This window comes from Rhinopithecus roxellana, chromosome 14, assembly GCF_007565055.1.
Source record: "Rhinopithecus roxellana isolate Shanxi Qingling chromosome 14, ASM756505v1, whole genome shotgun sequence".
In the NCBI taxonomy this organism is placed as follows: domain Eukaryota; kingdom Metazoa; phylum Chordata; class Mammalia; order Primates; family Cercopithecidae; genus Rhinopithecus; species Rhinopithecus roxellana.
Window position 1 is genome coordinate 31765144 of NC_044562.1, and position 19546 is coordinate 31784689.

The 19546-nt window shown below is 52.0% G+C and overlaps 1 protein-coding gene across 15 annotated transcripts in view; it reads left to right on the forward strand.

Moving 5' to 3' along the window:
- The window catches only part of TNS1 (tensin 1), a 206078-nt gene that overhangs the window by 141987 nt on the left and 44545 nt on the right, over positions 1-19546 (forward strand). For all 15 annotated transcript variants that reach the window (XR_004053163.1, XM_030916312.1, XM_030916313.1 and 12 more), the window contains one exon: positions 12945-14513. Coding sequence is in view for 14 of the 15 variants with exons in the window: in XM_030916312.1 (XP_030772172.1) it covers positions 12945-14513 (1569 nt within the window). In the remaining variant the exon portion in view is untranslated. The remainder of the gene's footprint in view (positions 1-12944; positions 14514-19546) is intronic.

Consider the following 19546-nt stretch of genomic DNA (forward strand, 5'->3'; position numbering starts at 1 on the left):
CAGGTGGAAGTGGCAATGCATTTTCAGGCACACCATAGGCAGTAATCAATGTTGGGATAGGCTCAGTGTTTGTTAATGGAATGGCATCACATCCTTGGAGTCTGCACCATTTCTGAAGCCTCTTCTCTGTGCTGGCCATTCCAGGCCATGATTTTCGAGCAGAGATAGGGTAGGCCAAATTGTATGTCCTGAAGCTTAAGCACTGGGTGTGATGCATATGACCTGGTGAGATAGGGTCCCATAGGTACTGCTCGGGGGGCACAGGGCTAGGGAAGGGAAACGGGGAAGCCCACGCTGCACTGCTGGTGGTCTGTCCTTTGGAGCACCTTCTGTGTTCTGTACACTGTACTGAGAGCTTTTCATGTGTTATATCAGTCTTTGCACTACTTGCTGAGATACAATGACTAGTATACCCATTTTACAGATAAGGAAACTGAAGCTCAGACAAGTAATTGGCTCAGGGTTGCCTTAAGCTAGTAATTGGTAGTATCTGTATTCAAACCAATGTCTGACTTCCAAGTCCATGTTCTTAGCCCGGCAGATGCTGAAGTGATGAGAACGAGAAGGGCCAGGCATAATCTTAGGCTGCATTAACAAAAGCATGGTTTCCAGAAAATGGGAGGTGACAGGTCTGTTGTGCCTCTTGTAGGTCAGTGCCCACGTGGGCTGTTTGTAGGTCCCTTGCTTCAAAGTGATAAAGAACGACTGGAAGCAAGTGCAGAGAAGCAATCAGAAAGTATGTCAGGCTCAGGGACTTGCAGGGAGAGGGGTTGCCTGTCAAAGGGGAGATTCAGCAGGACAGGTGCGTCTCATTCAATATCTGAAGGGCTCTCCCGAGGGGGCGGGTGGCTTGTTCTGACCCACTCCATTGGGCACTGTAAGGCCAGTTAGTGGAAAAGAGGGCTCCAGGGTGTTTTTTCCTATATTGAGCTAAAATGCACTGTTACAGCCCCCTAAAGATGAGCTGGGCTTTTGGAGGAAGACAGTAAGATCCCTGTACCTGGAAGCATTTGAATACAGCTAGGAACAGTTTTTGCCAAACTTGGCTCTCTGTTATTTACAGCTGGGGAGCATTTTCAAATTCAAATTCTCAGGCCCCATTCCTGACAGTTTTGCCTCTGGGTGGAGCCAGGGAATCAGGGTTCTTATAAAACTTCCTGGGGGCTTTCTTGTATAGCTAGTCCCCCTGGATGATAGTGGAGAACCATCAGATGGGGTTGCCACTGGCAGAAACTATTGTGTGTTGTGTTTTCCAAAGCATGGTTCAGGGGTCAGACTGCTAATTATATATGAACTGATATTAGGCATATTTATTTTGATGCATATTGGAAAAAAAGATATCTAATTTGCCCATGCAATCTGGGACATCATGGATATTGTGCTTAGAACTAGTTTAAGTTAAATGAAGTTTATTTTTATAACTTATAAAATAATAATGTAGGTGGTATTCAGATGGGCAAATAAACATGGAGGTTGTGTGCACAGAAAATCTCTGCTAACACTGTTGTGGATTGGGTGGGGTGGGGACAAGTGGGTAAACTGGGGTGCCTTCAACCTTTCAAGAGCCTAGGGTTTGTTGGTTAGTTCTAGAAGGCTCTATGGATGTGGGAGGATAATTGCAATAGTTTGTCCAAACTGTGGTCTTCCCCACGTGGAGCCTGAGGTACAGAACCTCTCTGCTTCTCCTCCCCTGGTCTCCCTATTTTTAATGGTCTCTTTGAAGTCTGTGACACCAAGCTGTCCCACTATCTCATCAGTGAAGATAGGTCAGTGGTCAGGGTATAGGGCACTGGGTACCATTTTCATTCTTCCCCTTATTTTCTTTCTTTACCCTCAAAGAACAGCAGCCAGAGAGGGGTGCTGACAATGGGGAGGGGCTGAGGGTTCAGGTATCGGAGGGGAAACAGAGAGAGAAGAAGTTGGGCTGTGCTTGGCAGGGCTCTCCCTCCCGATCTCGCAGTACCAAACCTAGCTGGGAAGGTCTGGGCACGAGGATGGGGTGGCCATAGCTCAGGGCAAGCCTATGTCTGTGGAAGCACTTTGCGGTTGAAACTAACTGGGGCCCTCTGCATGGAGACACCAGTTGCTGAAGCTCCCACTGACCTGGCCACAAAGCCCCAATCACTTCCTGTCCACTCTGAGAATTGGGTTGGGAGATTCAATTGATATGCAAATAAGTCACAAGCAACATGCTAATAAGAGTGGGGATTTGGTGTCTTATTATCAGTTAGGGACGCCTGGCACTTTTTAGGGCACACCAGGATAATGGTGGGAACTTGAAGGCCGTTCACCTGCCTTTCGGCTGCATGGTCTCCCTCGGATCTGGGTGGTTGGGAATGAGGGAGAGGCATTGCGAACTCTGAAAAGTGATACTCTGCTATTCATGATTTCCACAGCTGGGAACAAGCAAAATACCAATAGCCAGTCAATGGAAGCATCTCAGGTGGTCTGGAGGACCAGTATCCCTGGCCAGACACACAGTGGCCTTCCCAAAGTTAGGCCCCCCAAAATGTCAGGTTGCCAAGCCAGAATCCAAAGCTTTGCACTGAGAACTTCATGTCTGGGCTCCTGTGCCCTCCTGGAGCCCTGCCTGGTGACACCCCAGTCCTTACATTCCGGTCCTGTGTTCACCTCTGGAAAGTGCGGGGCCCTGTGGGATTTTTTTTCTTTTTCCTTTTCCAAGTCAAGGATGTGTCCTGGCTCCTAGACTCTGCCCTGTGGAGGGGAAAGGGGGAGAGAAAGGGAAAAAAAGATTTCCACCTTATTGTTCAGCAGCTGGAAAATTGTTGTCATCTGTTCTGCCTTCCATTTGCTGAGAATGGAAAAAAAATGTGGAAAATTTGGGGAAATAAATCTCAATACCCCTCATAGGACCTCTCTCCCCTCCCTCTCTGGCCCTTGCATCCCTGCCTCTCTGCTCAGGGCTCAGTTTCACTTTGCTCCCAGGTTCTCTCCCTGCTTCTCCTCAGGGCACTGGGGCTGCCATGGGTTTGGGACTGGGGGTGGGCTGGGCTACACTGGGACTGGGCTGGGTTGGACTGGGACCCAGCTGGGCTGGGCTGGGCTGTGCTGGGACTGGGCTGGGCTAGACTGTGCTGGGTGAGAGTTGAGCAGGGGCTGGGCCTGGGGCTGGGGCTAGGCTGGGCTGGCTACTTTTCCTGACTCCCGGCCGGTGGGAGTGGAGGGCTTGGGAAGCCACCGTGATGTCATTCAAGAACTGCATAGCTGCAGGATGATAAGTGAAGCCCTGGGGACCCAGCTGGCTGAAATTACAGACAGAGTTTTATCCCACTGGCTTCCTATAAGCCAGAGTGAGGCAGAGCAAGCCGAGCTGGGGAGAGAGCGTGCAGGAGAGTGGAGGGAGGGAGGGAGTGGTGTGTGTGTGTGTGTGTGTGTGTGTGTGCGTGTGTGTGTGTGTGTGTGTACATGGGCAGGCAGGCGGTACTGGCTCCTCCCACCCCTGACAGTCAGAGGGAGCTTGAGTAGGACACAGACAGCACTTGGAGCTGCAGCCATGTAGGAATTATTGGGAACTTGGGGCACCAGGATCAAATCAGAGCGGGCTTCCCTTTGCTTCCTCCCTCTCCCTCCAGAGGGTAAGTGTCTGCTGGGCAGTTGTTTTGCCTGTGAGTGTCCTTGTGTGGCTTTCTGCTGAACCTGGGCTGGGGGGCTGGTGCTACTGTGCTGGGAGGGTGTGGAGGGGCAGGCTCTGTCACGACCCTACCTGGGAAGGGCTTGTGGCTGAGCAGGGCTGTGGCCCGCTCCACTGCTGTCTGATGTGGATGTGACGGGCCTCGCGGTCCCCCTCCTGGACTTGCTTCTGGGACACGTAAGCGCCACAGTTTTCAGTGCGAGGGTGCCTGGGTTGGTGGGGGGCCGCGTGTCTGAGTTGTCCTAAGTCTTGCAGGGTAATGGTTTGTCTTGTGCGCGAATGGGGTGGGCAGAGGGAATGAGGTGGAAGCGTGGATAGCTCCGGTGAGATGTTATTCAGGACGCCCCCTCCCTGCATCTGTGGCCTGAGCTTTGGGGCACCTCCAGCGCTCACCATTCCCCACCAGCCTCCTGTGGGCTCCCATTCACGGCTGTCTCCTGACTTTGGCAGAGATCTTGGCAGCTTGACTCCCCTCTAGCCAGGGATCTCTGAGTGCCCAGACTGGCACCCTGGCCTGGCAGAGAAGGACTTCAGCTTGTTGTGGGCTCTGGAGCTATTTTTACCATCCTGAGTGTGCCTGTGTTATCTGCTGCCTGTATAGGCTGAGGGTAGGGGTGGGAGTGCCAGGTTCAGGTTATAGCTCCAAGCTGGGGGGAACACAGGCCAGGCCAGAATCAGGAGGCTGGGTCTGAGAATTCACATTTGTCCTGCAGGCGTGGGCTGTCCAGGGCAGGGCAGATCAGTTGCCCTCCAGGCCCCTGGTCCCTCGGGACTGAAGTCAAGGTCACGATCAGGTTTTCTGCTCCTACTCCCTTTTTATGGAAGGCATGGTATGAATTCAAGTAAGATGGTATCTGGGAAAATTGCCATGGGTCCGTCCTAAGGAGGGTCCGGGGACACATTTATCATCATCGCTTGACAGAAGCACCATATATTATGTTGTCCTGAGGTTCTGGGTCCACAGACACAGTTGGAGAATCTGTCTTCCAGCACCTCCAGCCCTCGCCATCTTCACCTTGAAGCAGCATTAGGGGCAAGAGCACTGAACGGGGAGCCAGGAGTCGGTTTTGTACTTCCTTGCTGGGTGATCTTGGGTGGTCCTGAGCCTGCTAAGCTTCATCGTCAGCCTATAAAGTGAGGGGTGGGCAGGGAGATTAACTATTCCCCTAAGACCCTTCAGCTCTAAAAGCCCCAGGGCTTTTAAAAAGCTCTCTTGGCTGAGCCCACCTCCCAGGCCCTGAAGATCCCAGTTCTGCTGTCCCCCAGAGGGCCTGGAGCAGCAGAGGCAGCTGTGGGTGGGAGGCGCTCTATATTTTATTTCAGCCTGAAGCTGACTTTCTCCATCTTCAAGGCCACAGGCTGACATTCAAATTTGGGTTCCATGTGGGTCTCAGGCCTTGAGCCTCCATCTCTTTTTCTTGGACTCAGCAGAATGCGGAGGTGGCCGGGAGAAGCCCAGCTGGCCCACCCTCCCTGGGTCCAGAGGCAAGCTTGTGGGTGACACTGGTGAGGTCACTTGCTTAGAGGACAAAGCCACCTGTGACAAGACTGACAGTACAGCCCTGAGAAAAATCTTGTTCTCTCCTGTTCACTTTCTGAAGGTGCAGTGGCTTCCCTCTGGTGTATGCTATTAAATGGAAAGAAAAACAGGTGTCTATTTATCACTCATGGACTGGTCTGTCCCTGCCCACCAGGGCCCAAGGCCCTGTGCTTGTCCGTGTTCCCAGTGTGCACCTAAGTCTCCTGGGCTGCACTTGGCACCTGCCCTCTTTGCTGTTTCAGAGGGTGTGTCTCCTCTGTGTGGCTCTCCTTCAGAGGTTCAGGGATTTCTTTTCAACCTCTAATTCTGCAAAACTTCAGAGCCCCTGTGGAAGCCCATTCCCCTTGAGAAAGTTCCAGAGCTCGCTGCAGGCTGTGGGGAACAAAGGGCTGCCTCAATCCCTGGCTGTCTGTGGGAAGGGAAGCTGGCATGGGTGGAGGCCAAGACTGTCACAGACTGAGCCCCAGGAAGTCCCTGCCACCAATGCCAGGATGTTGCAGGAGGTCGGGGTCTTCCTGGAGCCAAAAGCCGGGGTTCTCCATGGGGCCCTCTCTACCCTCATGCCTTCCTCACATCACTTCCCCTGGCAGGTTAAAACCCAGTGGGGTGCTCTGAGCCACTTCTCAGGCTCCCGCAGCTGCAAAGCTTCTGCTCAGTGTGCTGCCCTGTTTCCCCTGGATGGAGTCTGGCATTCTCCACACAAGTCATAGGTGACAGAGAGGATGTCCAGAGACAGCACCCTAACTTTTCGATGCATATGCTGTGTCTTGGGATCCACAGATGGCGTGGGTGTTCATCAACTCCCTTATTTCACCAGATCTCCCAGGGGTCCTTGGTCTAGGAAAGTTAATGTCCACTGGGCTGGAGTGTGGCCGGAGAGGTCTGTAGGGGATGCCATGGGGTAGGCTCTGGCTCAAGGACCTCCACCATCCTCAGCCTTTGCTGCAGAATATGAGGAATACCCGTCTCTCATGTTTTGGCTGCACTGACTCTCTTCCCTCACCTTTGGGAGAAACTTGGGGTCCACTTAGAACCCCTGATTTTTCACTGGGTGGTGGTGAAAGAAGAATGTCTCAATGGCTGACAGAACTACATAAAGCTTTCTAGGCTACTCAGTGTAATGCAAGAAGCATTGATGGAACAAGCACTGTTCTCTAGGGCTATTCTGTACAGCCATGCAGGTTGCACATTGAACTTCAAGAGGCATCATTCACACAGACCATGTTGTGGATGGCACCATCTGGGAATCGGCCATAGGGAGAGGGAGAGAGAGAGAGAGAAATAAAAGCTCTTCCTCACCGAGCTCTCAGCAAAGTGGGAAGACAGACATGGACATCAGTAATGACCATTCTGTGGGTGACTGTTGTCACAGTAGAGATGTCTTCAAGGGACAACAGGAGCACGGTAGAGGTTTACCTGAGTCTGGAGGACAGTGGGGAAGAAGTTAGATTAAGGAAAACTTCCCAGGGAAGTTTGAACTGAGTCTGAAAGTGTTTACCCAGGAGGTTGGGAGTTCCACGGGCAGGATGAGGAAGGGTATTGCAGGGGAGGAACAGCATGTACAGAGGGGAAAGAGCGTATGAAGAGTTGAGTAGGAATAGAGTGAGGGTTGTTCGGGGTATTGAGGACAAGGAAGTGAGGCTTCAGAAGGTAGACAGAGGCCTGATGGTAAAAGGTCTGACATTTCCAGTGTGGGGGTTGGGCTGTGCCCTGTGGGTGATGAGAGCTGTTGAAATGTAAAGCAGGGGATGGAGAGAGGAAAAGTAGAGAGTGCTTGGATATGCCAGGTCCAGCTTAAGAGCCTTAGCTCCTGAGTGCTATCACTCAGCAAAGCTGCACACATGCACTCAAATCCTCACCTGACAGGCCCGGAGGCTGGGCTCTGAGTGGGTTAGTGGTCAATGCAAGCTGATATGGCCATTAAGATGGAAGCTATGTTTCTGAGTGTTGGTGTGTCTGGCTGCTGAGGTGGGGTGGGAGGGCACACTTCCCTGTCTCCTCTCCAGAGCCACATCCCTTGTGGCCTCCCGGTACCCAGCCCTCCCTCCTGCCCTGGTGCCTGCCCCAGCCGTAGCCTCTCCTGCCTCTTCCATGGCTGGGGCAGAGTGTGTGGATAAGGGAAAATGCAACCAGAACTTGCTCTCTGGGCAGGTTCTTGGCCAAGCTTCACTTCTCATCAAAGCTCACCTACCTCTCAGATGCATGTGGCCTTGGATTCCCCACTCCTCCTTTTAAGGAGTTTTGCCCAGTCTGCCTCCAAACTGCCTATGTCCAGGGTAGACACGGTGCTTCTTCCTATTGGCATGGCACTGATTTTCTCCCACGTTGGGTGGTCATCACGGCTCTGGGTAATGCATTTTAATGAATTGTTATTTGCTGGACAAGGACCCAAAGGACTTTTTATCATGAAGGGATCCATCCTGAAAACCTTAATAACTCATTCGCTATTCAAAACCTACCTGCTGGTCAGACATGGAAGGGTCTGTCCTTGAATCATCACCAATGAAGGTGACTCCTTTCTTGCAGTTGATATGGCTGGCACCTTTTATTCTTCATGGTTGGGCCAACTGTCCTAACATCTAAATAAGCAAAACCTCCCTACTTCTCATGAGGAAGAGAAGTGGGGATTCTTGATCTCAGAGCCCAAAGTGCAGATGAGCTGGGGCGGGTTTCTCTAATGTCCTCTAGCCATGTGTGTGCCAGGACCTCTGGAGAGCTGGCAAAAATGCAGATTCCTGGCCCCGCCCCAGGCCTCTGGGTGGAAGTCTTTGGGGATAGGGTCCTAAAATCTAGATTTTTAACAATCTCCAGAGGAGGGTCTTATGAACACCAGAATTAGAAAACAGCTGCCCTGAAACTGTGTGACTTTACCATCCCCTATTTGTTTCCTTTGTTCTTTTTTAAGTGTGTTAGATGGCTGCGTCCTTACTTTCCTGCATCCTAGCCTCGGTTGCACGGCTAGTGCCGCACACACCTCCGCACCCTTTGCTGGGAGGAGCCTCGGGGAGTGGGTGCACACCCAGGTCAGCTGGGGATTTTCCTCAGAGCTTTCCAAAAGCGTGACTCGTGCGTCTGGACTATGGTGGCCCTGGAATAAAGGTCCTGTGGTGCAATCAAGCTCAGCGTCGAGGGTGGAGTCTGGGACTCTCTGCAGCTGCTGAGAAGAGCAGGGAGACATCCTCAGACAAAGCCAGTGGGGCCACGGAGAGATTTTGGGTTTTGCAACCACCAAGAGGAATGGGCAGGGCACTGGACCTTTCAGCCCACAAGGGCAGATGTCCAGGCTCACTGGGCTTGGGGCCTGCAGCTCTCCACCTGGGGCCGCCTGTAGCTTGTGTTTCTGCTTCAGTTTATCCCACTCCACTGTCCCCTGTGACAATGCCCACAGCCCCCAAACATGCAGACCCCTCCCTCTAGCCTATGCCCTGTTCTGGATGTCCAGCCTCCTCTCATCTGAGATGCATTCCCCCGAACTGACCACTCCCTTTGTGGCTGCTGGGACTTCAAGAAGATGGCGCTGGAGGCCCCTCAGATTAAGAGCCATAAAGCCACCTCCCCAGCCTCCCTTAAGTCCCTCTCCCATCCTCCTCTACCTAATTTCACTCCTGTCCTCTCTGTCCCCCTCTGTCTTTTGCCCTTCCTGACTTGACAGATTGAAACCAACATTGTGTTCCGGCTTCTTGTGGTCCCAGTAAAAAGCTCTAATGTGGCCATGGTGGATGGGGAGAAGGGAATGATGAGTGTGTGTGCCAGAGTGGGGGATGGGGGACTTTTATCTTGTCTCTGATGGAAGGAGGAGGGGCATGTGCTCCACAGATCCTGCCGCTATACTGGGGTTTCAGCAGAGCCCCCATGGGGGCTGGATAAGCCTGGGACCCGCCTGGGTATTCTCAAAACTTCCCTTGGATAGGAAGAGGAGGACAGCTCAGCAAAGGTGCTGAGTGGCCTGGAGGGTGCAATCTGGGGCCAAGAGACATTTCCATTTGTAGTTTGCAAATGAGTTAATTAAACAATTTACATCTGTTCGATTTTCTTACTATGCCTTAGTGGCTTGGCTATGATTGTTCCTGATGTTGTTGCTGCAAACAGGAGCCCACTTGGGGATAGATTACATGACAGAATAAGTTTAACATTGACATTTTCAAAATCGATGCAGAGTGGGGCTTAGCCACCTAAGCAAGGAAGGGCTGAGATATCAGGTAGTCAATTCTCTGTCCTGCCTGGAGGATGCCTTCACAGCTCTCCCGCTGAAAGCTCTCTGTTAATCATGACTGAGATGCTGCAGGGGCCTATGTACTTTCTGATTTGAATTTGCCCCCAGTGGCTCTCACTATGGAACATGTCTAAGTGGGGAAGCCACTGGACACACCAGACTTTGCTTTGCAGCTCCCCACTTCTCAGACCACATGAGCATGAAGTTGGGGGATGAGGAGGCACAAAGGATGGAGGGGATCACTGGCCCAGGAGGGGAATTCTGACATCTCACAGTGTAGGCGGCAGAGGGGGTGCCCTGGCCCAGGAGGGAGCCTGCAGCTTTCTAGGGACAGTGAGAAGGAAAGCCAGCTCTTCAGATTTCAGCCAGCTGGTCCAAGGGGCCCCATCCTCGAGAGAACCACCCCAGAGATGTGAGTGCATCAGAGGCTCCTGTCTTCAGTGCTTCGCCCTTCTAGAAACGGGCAGCTGGGGTCTCTTCTTTTTTTTTTTTTTTTTTTTTGAGGCGGAGTCTTGCTCTGTCACCCAGGCTGGAGTGCGATGGTGTGATCTCGGCTTACTGCAACCTCTGCCTCCCAGGTTCAAGCAATTCTCCTGCCTCAGCCTCCCAAGTAGCTGGGATTACAGGCACGTGCCACCACACCTGGCTAATTTTTTGTATTTTTAGTAGAGGCGGGGTTTCACCATTTTGGCCAGGCTGGTCTTCAACTCCTGACCTCAGGTGATCCGCCTGCCTCGGCCTCCCAGAGTGCTGGGATTACAGGCGTGAGTCACCATGCCAGGCCGAGTTCTCTTCTTTTTTGCGTAGCAAGGAGCTCAGTTTTTTGGAGGGAGCAGGCATGAAGGTCAGCCTCCTTCATCCGACAGGGAGAAGACTCCTTTACGATGATAATAGGGGGATTGGAAGAGGCAGCTGTGCCTGGTTCTGCATCTTAGCAGCCTTTAGGGGTCTAGGCACAGGGCCAGGTTGGTGGAGATTCAGAATGTATTTTAGCCAAAACTCCTTTTCAGTTCAGACCAGACCCTAGCCCTGGGCCCTGGGCCGCTGCAACACTCTGGTCCTGTGTTGTCTGGGGCTGGTGTTGGCTGAGGTCCCAAAGCCTTGGGGAAAACTGGGGGCAGAGAGATGGATCTGGAGAGGTCAGTAAATGAGGAGGGCATCTAGTCCCCAGGGGGTGTGTGTGTGTCTGTGTGTGTGTGTGTGTGTGTGTGTGTGTGTGTGTGTATGTAGGGGTATGCAAGTGCCTGGTGGGGCATCTTTGTGCTAAGTTCTCTGTGTTGTAACATGGCTGGCCTGTGGTCTGTGTGTGTGTATGTTGATTGGGATGTTCCTGTTTTGTGGTCGTCTGATCACTTGTTTTTGGCCATGGGCTTCTGTCAGAGTATTTATTTTTAGAGGCTGCCACTTCTGGCCTCAGGGCTGATCCTTGGGCATGGTAGGAACATTTGTATTTTCTGAAATATTTGTGGCTTTAAGTATTTATTTGGGGGTGTTCCTGCCTGTTATGTGTTTATTCTAATTTGTGTGTATGTGTGTGTGTGTTTGTGATATGAGGGAGGTGTAGCATAATACAAATTACATACTCTTTGAAGGAAATTAGCTCTGATTTTAAATCTTGGCTTTATCAGGTAGCATTGTTGGCAAAAAAACAGTTTCCCCTCTCAGAGGCTCAGTTTCTCCCTTGCTGTGATCGGTGTAATACTGTCTGGCTCGGAGACGATGGCTAGAGAGGATGCGCGTGTAGAGTACCCAGCAAAGTGTTGGCATTTGGGCTGTGCTCACTGCATGGTGGCCACTGTTGTTGGTATTTGTGTGCACATGTTCATGACGGTGCTTTCTGACTGTGGTTCTTGGCACTGTGTGGCACCCAGTGCGTGCTCGTGCCTGGGTGTTTCTGATTTGAGTGATCTCTGACTGTCTTTTTGTCTGGCTTGGAGTGTGACTGCTGGTGTCTGGCTGGAGCTGGTGCAGGCGTTGGGAGGGGGCTTTTTTCCTCGCTAACGGAGAGCCTGGATTAGAGTGAGGGGAGGTGCGTGTGTATGTGTGTGTGTCTCTTGGGGCTGGCGGCTGGGCTGCTGACTCTACAGGGTGTGAAATCACTGAGTTCCTCTGGGCGGGGAAGTTCTTCATTCCTGAGTCAGCCCTTTGGCCCCGAGCCAACCAGCGCTCACTTTTTCCTTCCAGAGAAAGTGTTGCTCAGGGGGGTCCTCTGAGCTGTCTGCAGACAAGAGGACTCTCTCACCCCTGAAGACATCTTGTTTTTGTGTTCACGATCCCTAAGATGCTTCTCCTCCTGCCCTAGTCCCTGAACCCCCTGCATCAGCACCCTGTATGCCCCCCATCCTCCAGCACAGGAAAAGCGTGTCCCTCTGACACAGGGACTGTTGGCTTGGCTGAGCCCCACCTTGGCCTGTTCTTCAGGGGCGCCTGGGCTGGCTCAGAGCAGTGGGATCAGGACGCTCGTCTTTGCAGACCTGCTGCGATCCTGCCTGGCGTACCTTCCCTGGACCCGCATCCCTTTCCTGGAGTCTTGGGTGGTATGGGCTGAGCTTGCTGGTGGAGGGGTAGGGGTCCATCAGGAGTGGGCAGTGCTGGGGAGGAGCTGGGAGGAGCCTCTGGAAATGTGGCAGTGGGCAGCATGAATGATGTTGTATCTCTGAATGGTTCTAGCACATCCTTTGCATTGAGCTGGAGACAAATCTAGCTGAGGGCAAGCTTGTCTTAGAGAGTCCCAGCTCTGCCTTCAGCCTCCCTGCCACCACCACCTTGGGCATGGTGGGGCCCTTTGCCGCACCCTACTGTCCTCCTGGGTTCTCCCCCTGCTTACCTGGGCAAAGGCTATCCTCAGCGGCGACTGGCTATCCATGCTGATACCTCTATGGGCATTCAAGGCAATGGCTACTGTCTTGGCGTTCTGCCTCTAATCCAGAGTGGGAACTCCAGAAATCGAAGCAGGGGTGAGACTTTCTGAGGTGGGGTGGCAGAGGGGACTGAGGATGTGTTGGAAATGGTCATTCAGGAATTAGTGATACTCATAATGGCAAAGGTTAGGGCTCCTAGCTGTGGACCTCCCACCACGTGCCAGGAACTGGTCTCGGCACATCATGTGTCAACTCATTTAAACTCGAAGCACTGTGTGTTTAATGAATATTGGCAATTTCACATGGTTCAACCAGATTCTATTATTATCCCCATTTTATGGACTAGGAGACTGGCTCAGAGAGTTATTCATGCCTCTGGTAAGGAAGCTGGTGAAATGCCAGAGCTAGGTTTGGGACTGGAGCGATTTGCCCCCAGTGCTTCCTGCTCAGTGTTGGGCTCCGCTGCCTGACCCTGTGTTGGTGAGGCTCTGCCCCAAAGCCTAGGGTAGAGGTATTTCTGTCATCTCCCCTTTTCCCCACCTCAGGGTGCTGAGAGGAGGTTTTAGGATGCAGGGAATGGGAGCTCTTAGCTTCTTTCTCTGGAAGAGTGGATGATACCCCTGCCTCCCACTAATGTCTGCTGTCTGTTGTCTCCCCTCCGGTCTCTGTCCCTTGCAGAGGTGGTGGGACACACGCAGGGGCCACTAGATGGGAGCCTGTATGCCAAGGTGAAGAAGAAAGACTCCCTGCACGGCAGCACTGGGGCTGTCAATGCCACACGTCCTACACTGTCGGCCACCCCCAACCACGTGGAACACACGCTTTCAGTGAGCAGCGACTCGGGCAACTCCACGGCCTCCACCAAGACAGACAAGACCGATGAGCCTGTCCCCGGGGCTTCCAGTGCCCCTGCTGCCCTGAGTCCCCAGGAGAAGCGGGAGCTGGACCGCCTGCTGAGTGGCTTTGGCTTAGAGCGAGAGAAGCAAGGCACCATGTACCACACCCAGCACCTCAGGTCCCGCCCAGCGGGGGGCCCGGCTGTGCCCTCCTCTGGACGCCACGTTGTCCCTGCCCAGGTTCATGTCAATGGCGGGGCATTAGCATCTGAGCGGGAGACAGACATCCTGGATGATGAGTTGCCAAACCAGGATGGTCACAGTGCAGGCAGCATGGGCACACTGTCTTCCCTGGACGGGGTCACCAACACCAGTGAGGGGGGCTACCCAGAGGCCCTGCTTCCACTGACCAATGGTCTGGACAAGCCCTACCCCATGGAGCCTATGGTCAATGGAGGAGGCTACCCCTACGAGTCTGCCAGCCGGGCAGGGCCTGCCCATGCTGGCCACACAGTCCCCATGCGGCCCTCCTACTCTGCACAGGAGGGTTTAGCTGGCTACCAGCGGGAGGGGCCCCACCCAGCCTGGCCACAGCCAGTGACCACCTCCCACTATGCCCATGACCCCAGCAGTATGTTCCGCTCTCAATCCTTTCCGGAAGCCGAACCCCAGCTGCCCCCAGCTCCAGTCCGAGGGGGAAGCAGCCGGGAGGCTGTGCAAAGGGGGTTGAATTCATGGCAGCAGCAGCAGCAGCAGCCTCACCCACCTCCACGCCAGCAGGAAAGAGCCCACTTGGAGAGTCTTGTAGCCAGCAGGCCCAGCCCTCAGCCGTTGGCAGAGACCCCCATCCCCAGTCTCCCTGAGTTCCCGCGGGCAGCCTCCCAGCAGGAGATTGAACAGTCCATCGAAGCACTCAACATGCTGATGCTGGACCTGGAGCCAGCCTCCACTGCTGCCCCACTACACAAGTCCCAGAGTGTCCCTGGGGCCTGGCCAGGGGCTTCTCCACTCTCCTCCCAGCCCCTCTCTGGATCCTCCCGTCAGTCCCATCCACTGACCCAGTCCAGATCTGGCTACATCACCAGTGGGCATTCATTGGGAACCCCTGAGCCAGCCCCACGGGCCTCTCTGGAGTCTGTCCCTCCTGGCAGGTCTTACTCACCTTATGATTATCAGCCGTGTTCAGCTGGGCCTAACCAGGATTTCCGTTCAAAGAGCCCAGGCTCTTCCTCTTTGCCTGCCTTCCTTCCGACCACCCACAGTCCTCTAGGGCCTCAGCAACCCCCAGCCTCTCTCCCTGGCCTCACTGCTCAGCCTCTGCTCTCACCAAAGGAAGCGACTTCAGATCCCTCCCGGACTCCAGAGGAGGAGCCATTGAATTTGGAAGGGCTGGTGGCCCACAGGGTAGCAGGTAAGAGGTATTCCGTTCTGACTCCTTCTACCCCTTCCTTATTTGGTCTTCCTGGGGGGAGGTACAGGTCCAGCAATGACCCCTAAGCAGGTGTTGCTTTCACTGGTGGGAGGAGGCTCTCTGGAGCCTACATGTTAGCCAGTTATCCCTTCCTGCATTCATTGTCTGATAGGCACCAAGTCATACACCAAGTTTTAAAGTTCAATGTCAAACAATTCCTGCCCTCAAGGAGTTTACAGTCTAGTGAGTGGACAGGTACACAGACGGATGATTTCATTAGAGAGTAACGTGTACTGTGACAGGACAGAGGCGGGACCAAGATCCCAGAGCCTGGGAAAGCAAAGCTTACCACCTAGGGCAGTCAGGGAAAGCTTCCAGGAGGTGGTGACTTTGGGGTTGGAGTACAGACTTTCTAGACAGAGAGTAGACTCTGCAATTGCCGGTCATGCTGTCTATCCTCGGACTTCAGTTCCTTGGGGGAGATGTGGAGAAGGCTGGAGGGAGGTCTTTATAGACTCAAATTCCCCCTTAGGCCCCACTCCCAGAGGCCATGAAAGAGCTGAGATGGTATCCTCAAGCCCTTAGGCTCTATCTGCTGGGGCCTCTCAGGATATTGTCTTTGTGGGGAGGCCAAGGGTCCCCTTCCGAGTCAGTTTTCCTGTTGGTCTTTGCTGAGAACCAGCCCTGTATGGGAAGCAGGCACCGAGAGAAAAAGCTCCTTTTCCTGTCAGAGAGTGGGCTTCTATTTTGGGAGAGAGGAAAGTAGGACACTCAGAAGAGCTTTTGGGGAGACAAAGGCAAGAAATGGCAGCGTGTCCAGGGCCATGTTGGGAGGGACAGCTGCGAGGTTCCCTTCCCGCTGGTCTAAGCCTATGCCCATTCCACAAGGGTGGCTGAACTTGGCAGGAAGACCTGTTGGGTGACTTTATTCTGGAGGTGAAGCCCAGACAGGGGTGGACCAGAGACTGTGGGTTTGGGTGGACCTTGTGCCAGCCCCTCAGCTGACAGGGTGGTGGGAGCTCAGCGAGGATGAGAGGAGCCTGGGCAGCTGTCTCTGTCCTCCACCCTTTTTCCTAAATTTAGGGGAAGCTGAGTCACCATGCCAGCTGCAGGGAGGGAAGGAGACACCCTCCCTGGAGATGGACTGTGGGTTTAGGGAAGCAGCTTGGGGCAGGCCAGCTGGCTCAGGACCTGGTGTGGGGGCACAGGCTCCCTGCTCGTGTACTTCAGAGCAGAGCAGGGTCCACATCTCCACTATTGGTATAATAGCTTGAATTGGCCATTGTGGGAGTATTTATACCACGGAAATAGGCAATCAGCCTTACCTCCCATAGAGAGCTGAACTAGCAGTAACCATTCCTTTCACCTGAGCATAGGAACACAGGATGAGCAGCTCTTAACTCTAGGGATGAAACGCTCCATGGGTGGTCCAGGTGGGCTTTGACTTCTGCCTTCTCCTGCATCTGGGCCCCTGAGATAAAGACACCTCCCTGGCTTTGTCAGCAGAGACCCTTTTCTTCTTGGTTTTATTGAGGGGAGAGGGATGGGGCTCTCTGAATTCCCTGGGAATTTAATTCCCCTCCCAATATTTTGTGAGGTTGGAGTGGTGGCCTAAAGATTAGTGACATGTTGGTCTAATGAGGGGCAGGATCCAGGAGCCTTCTCTCTGGGGGAGCAGAATACATTTCCTCCCCATAAGAACCCTTCCGTGTAGCTCTCCTGGAGCTTGCTCAAGAGGAGGCCATAACCCTAATGGCCCTAGGAGGATGCCCATCTTGTAGTGGACTGCCTTTTAGCCCTTTCTCTCCTGCCAGCTTTCGAGGGCTTGACTGTCAACTTCCATATTCTGTAGCCTCTCAGGCTTTGGCTGCCATGAAATCTTAGGGAGGGAAGGATACTGTTGGCACAATGTTCCCATTCCTTAACCCTGTTTCCATTTCCTCCATCAACTGGGAGTGACTCAGGAGAAGGGATGAAATGTATAGAGGGGACAGTTATATTTGGTTCCCAGGGCTATGAAGTTGCCTCTTTGGTTCAAGCCCTGTCATTATAACAGAATTTATGTCAGCAGGTCCTGCATGTGTAACTTCCTTAGTAGCCTTTCAGGGTATCTGCAGTGCCTGTGTAGATAAAGGCAGACAGACAAGATCAATGTGTAGAACAGTCTGGGAGGCAGGGAAGATAGATTTCAGCACTACTTCTTTTTTTTTTTTTTTTTTTTTTTTTTTTTTTTTTTTTTTTGAGACGGAGTCTCGCGCTGTCACCCAGGCTGGAGTGCTGTGGCCGGATCTCAGCTCACTGCAAGCTCCGCCTCCCGGGTTCACGCCATTCTCCTGCCTCAGCCTCCCGAGTAGCTGGGACTACAGGCGCCGCCACCTCGCCCGGCTAGTTTTTTGTAGTTTTTAGTAGAGACGGGGTTTCACCGTGTTAGCCAGGATGGTCTCGATCTCCTGACCTCGCGATCCGCCCGTCTCGGCCTCCCAAAGTGCTAGGATTACAGGATTTCAGCACTACTTCTTTCTGCTCTTTCTACATCTCTGCTGTAAGAAGCTGGAACATATGCTTTGACATGAGTAACCTAGGAAGCTCAGATATGTGGAAGAACCTCTTCATGGCCATGAACTTGATCTGGTTTCTCCTGGCTTTCCTCCCCCAGGTCTGCCTTTTCCCCATTGGCTGTCCTCCATACCTCAGTCTCATGTCCCTGGTTTATTCCACTTTGATCCAATCACCCTTTTGCCTTATTCCAGTTTAAGTCATAGAGAATGTAGGGGCAGTTTTCTAATTTGATAAAGGGTAGGGACCAGAAACCTATAGGATGCATCACACTTTCCTGTGGAGCACTGGAAGTGTTCCTATTAGAGCCAGGGACAAAATAAGGATGTCTGTTATCACCACTTACATCTAACATTGTATTGGATGTCCTAGCTAGTGCAATAAGACAAGAAAAAGAAATAAGAGTCAGAGTTGGAGAGTCCAACTGGGTTATCTTATGTCCCTGATTGTGTGACTGGACTGATCTCAGATGTCTCTAGAGGTAGAGATTTCAATGCATGTTGGAAATCAGATATGGATCTTATCCTTAAGGAGTCTAGAGTTTAGTAGGGGGAAAAAGAACTGGAACTTTAAAATAGTCTTTTGTAATAAGAGAGGTAAGGAGAAAGCTCTGAAGGAGAGAGGTGAAGCGATCACTATCAGCAAGAGCTGGGGGAGGCAGTGTTAAGTGTGGTTTTTAAATTCAGCCTTGGAAGATGGATAGGATTTTGAAAGTAATTGGGATCACTGGGCAGAGAGGGTTCACAGTGAAGACAGGAGAGCAAAGAAAATGTTTGGAGCATGGCAAGTAGATTGAGAGCATGTAGTCTCTGTGAGGGACAGGTCAGGATAGGTAGCCTGGGGTCTGTCTCTTGATAGTCTTCAATACTAGACTAAGCAGCTTGCATCTTACCTGGCAGCAATCTAGGAAGCCATTCCTGTGGTTTCATAGGGGTAACATGCCATGACTGGCACTGAGATTCAGGATGATGTGTTTGGTGGGTCTGGGCAGGAAGGACACTACATGGGAGAGACTTCAAGCCAGGAGATGCTGGGAGCTTATTAGATAGCCTAAGTGATGCGGGGCTGGATTAGGGTGCTGACCATAGGAACACAAATGAAGAGATGATGCCATGGATACTGTGGGAGTAGAACCAATGCACTTATGTGTTGATTGACTGGAGTGGGTGAGGGAGAGGGTTCATCAGAAATGATTCTGAGCTCCATGAATAGAAATAGAATGATGGTTCTGTTAACAAGCAGGAAGGCAGAAGGAGGACATTGGGTGGAAGATGAAGCCTTGGTGTTAGACATGTTGAGTTTGAGGGGACAGTAGAGCCTCCAGGGAGAGACTTATGGAAGGCAGCTGAACTTTGGAATTGAGCTTGAAAGAATGGGAAGAGCTGCAGGTTTTGGAATCATTCTCACAAAGGTGATGGTTAAAGCTTTGGGTGTATATGAGATCTCAATGTCAGAGGGCTTGGAGAGAAAATAACTTAGGATGGAATGGCCATGAAGGGAGGTAGAGGCTGCAAAGGGGCTGAGAGTGAGTGTTCGGGTGGTGGCAGGAGACCAGGACAGCATGTCATCACAGAAGTCAAGACAGTAAAGGGTTTCACGGAGGAAGGGCAGGAGGTTAGCAGTGTCAGCCTGGAGAGATCATGAGGAGGACTGAGAAAAATCCACTGGGCTTGCAAATTAGGCAACCCTGTGTAAAACATCAAAGGCATATTTTTAGTGCGTGTTGGTGACAGAAACCAGACTATGGGGGATTGAGGATGAGTGGAGAAGGAGTGAAGACAGCAAGCCAACTACTCTTTTGAGTGGTTTTGTGATAAGAGGGGAGAGAGTGGTAGCTAAAGAGGATAGTGAAAGATTGGAGACTTTTTTGTAAATATAAGAGTCATGAGAATGTTTGTATGTAGAAGAGGAGGGGAGTAGGTTGGACGTGGGGAGGAAGGATGAGAAAAAGAAGAGAAAGAAAGAAGTTGATAGAATAAGGTCTCTAAGGAGGTAAGAGGGGATAGGCCTAGGAGTCCACATAGGTAAATTAGGCTCAACCAGGAGGTGAGATGCCTCTTCATGAAATTAGAATAAAGGATAGATAAAGACAGAGGGAAATACTGATGTCAAGATTTGGGAACTTGAATTGAAAACCCTTGTTTTTTTTTTTACATTTTGTTCTGAAAATAGGAGATGAGTTCAAGGCTCATTCAATCATTCATTCGACATGAACTTCTAATGCCAGTCTAGGCTTAGTGAACTTCTTGCCAGTCTAGGCTTTATGAAAATGGTGGCAAACAAGACAAATAAAGATCTTTGCCCTTATGACAGAGATGGATACTAAACAAATAAGCACATATACATAGGTTATGTGAGATAGGTGATATGTGCCATTGAGATAAACAGTGGGAGGTAGGGGGTGGCTGGCTGCACTTTCCATGAGATGATCAGGACTGAGCAGTGAGAAATGAGCCCCATGGAGCAACAAGTGCAGA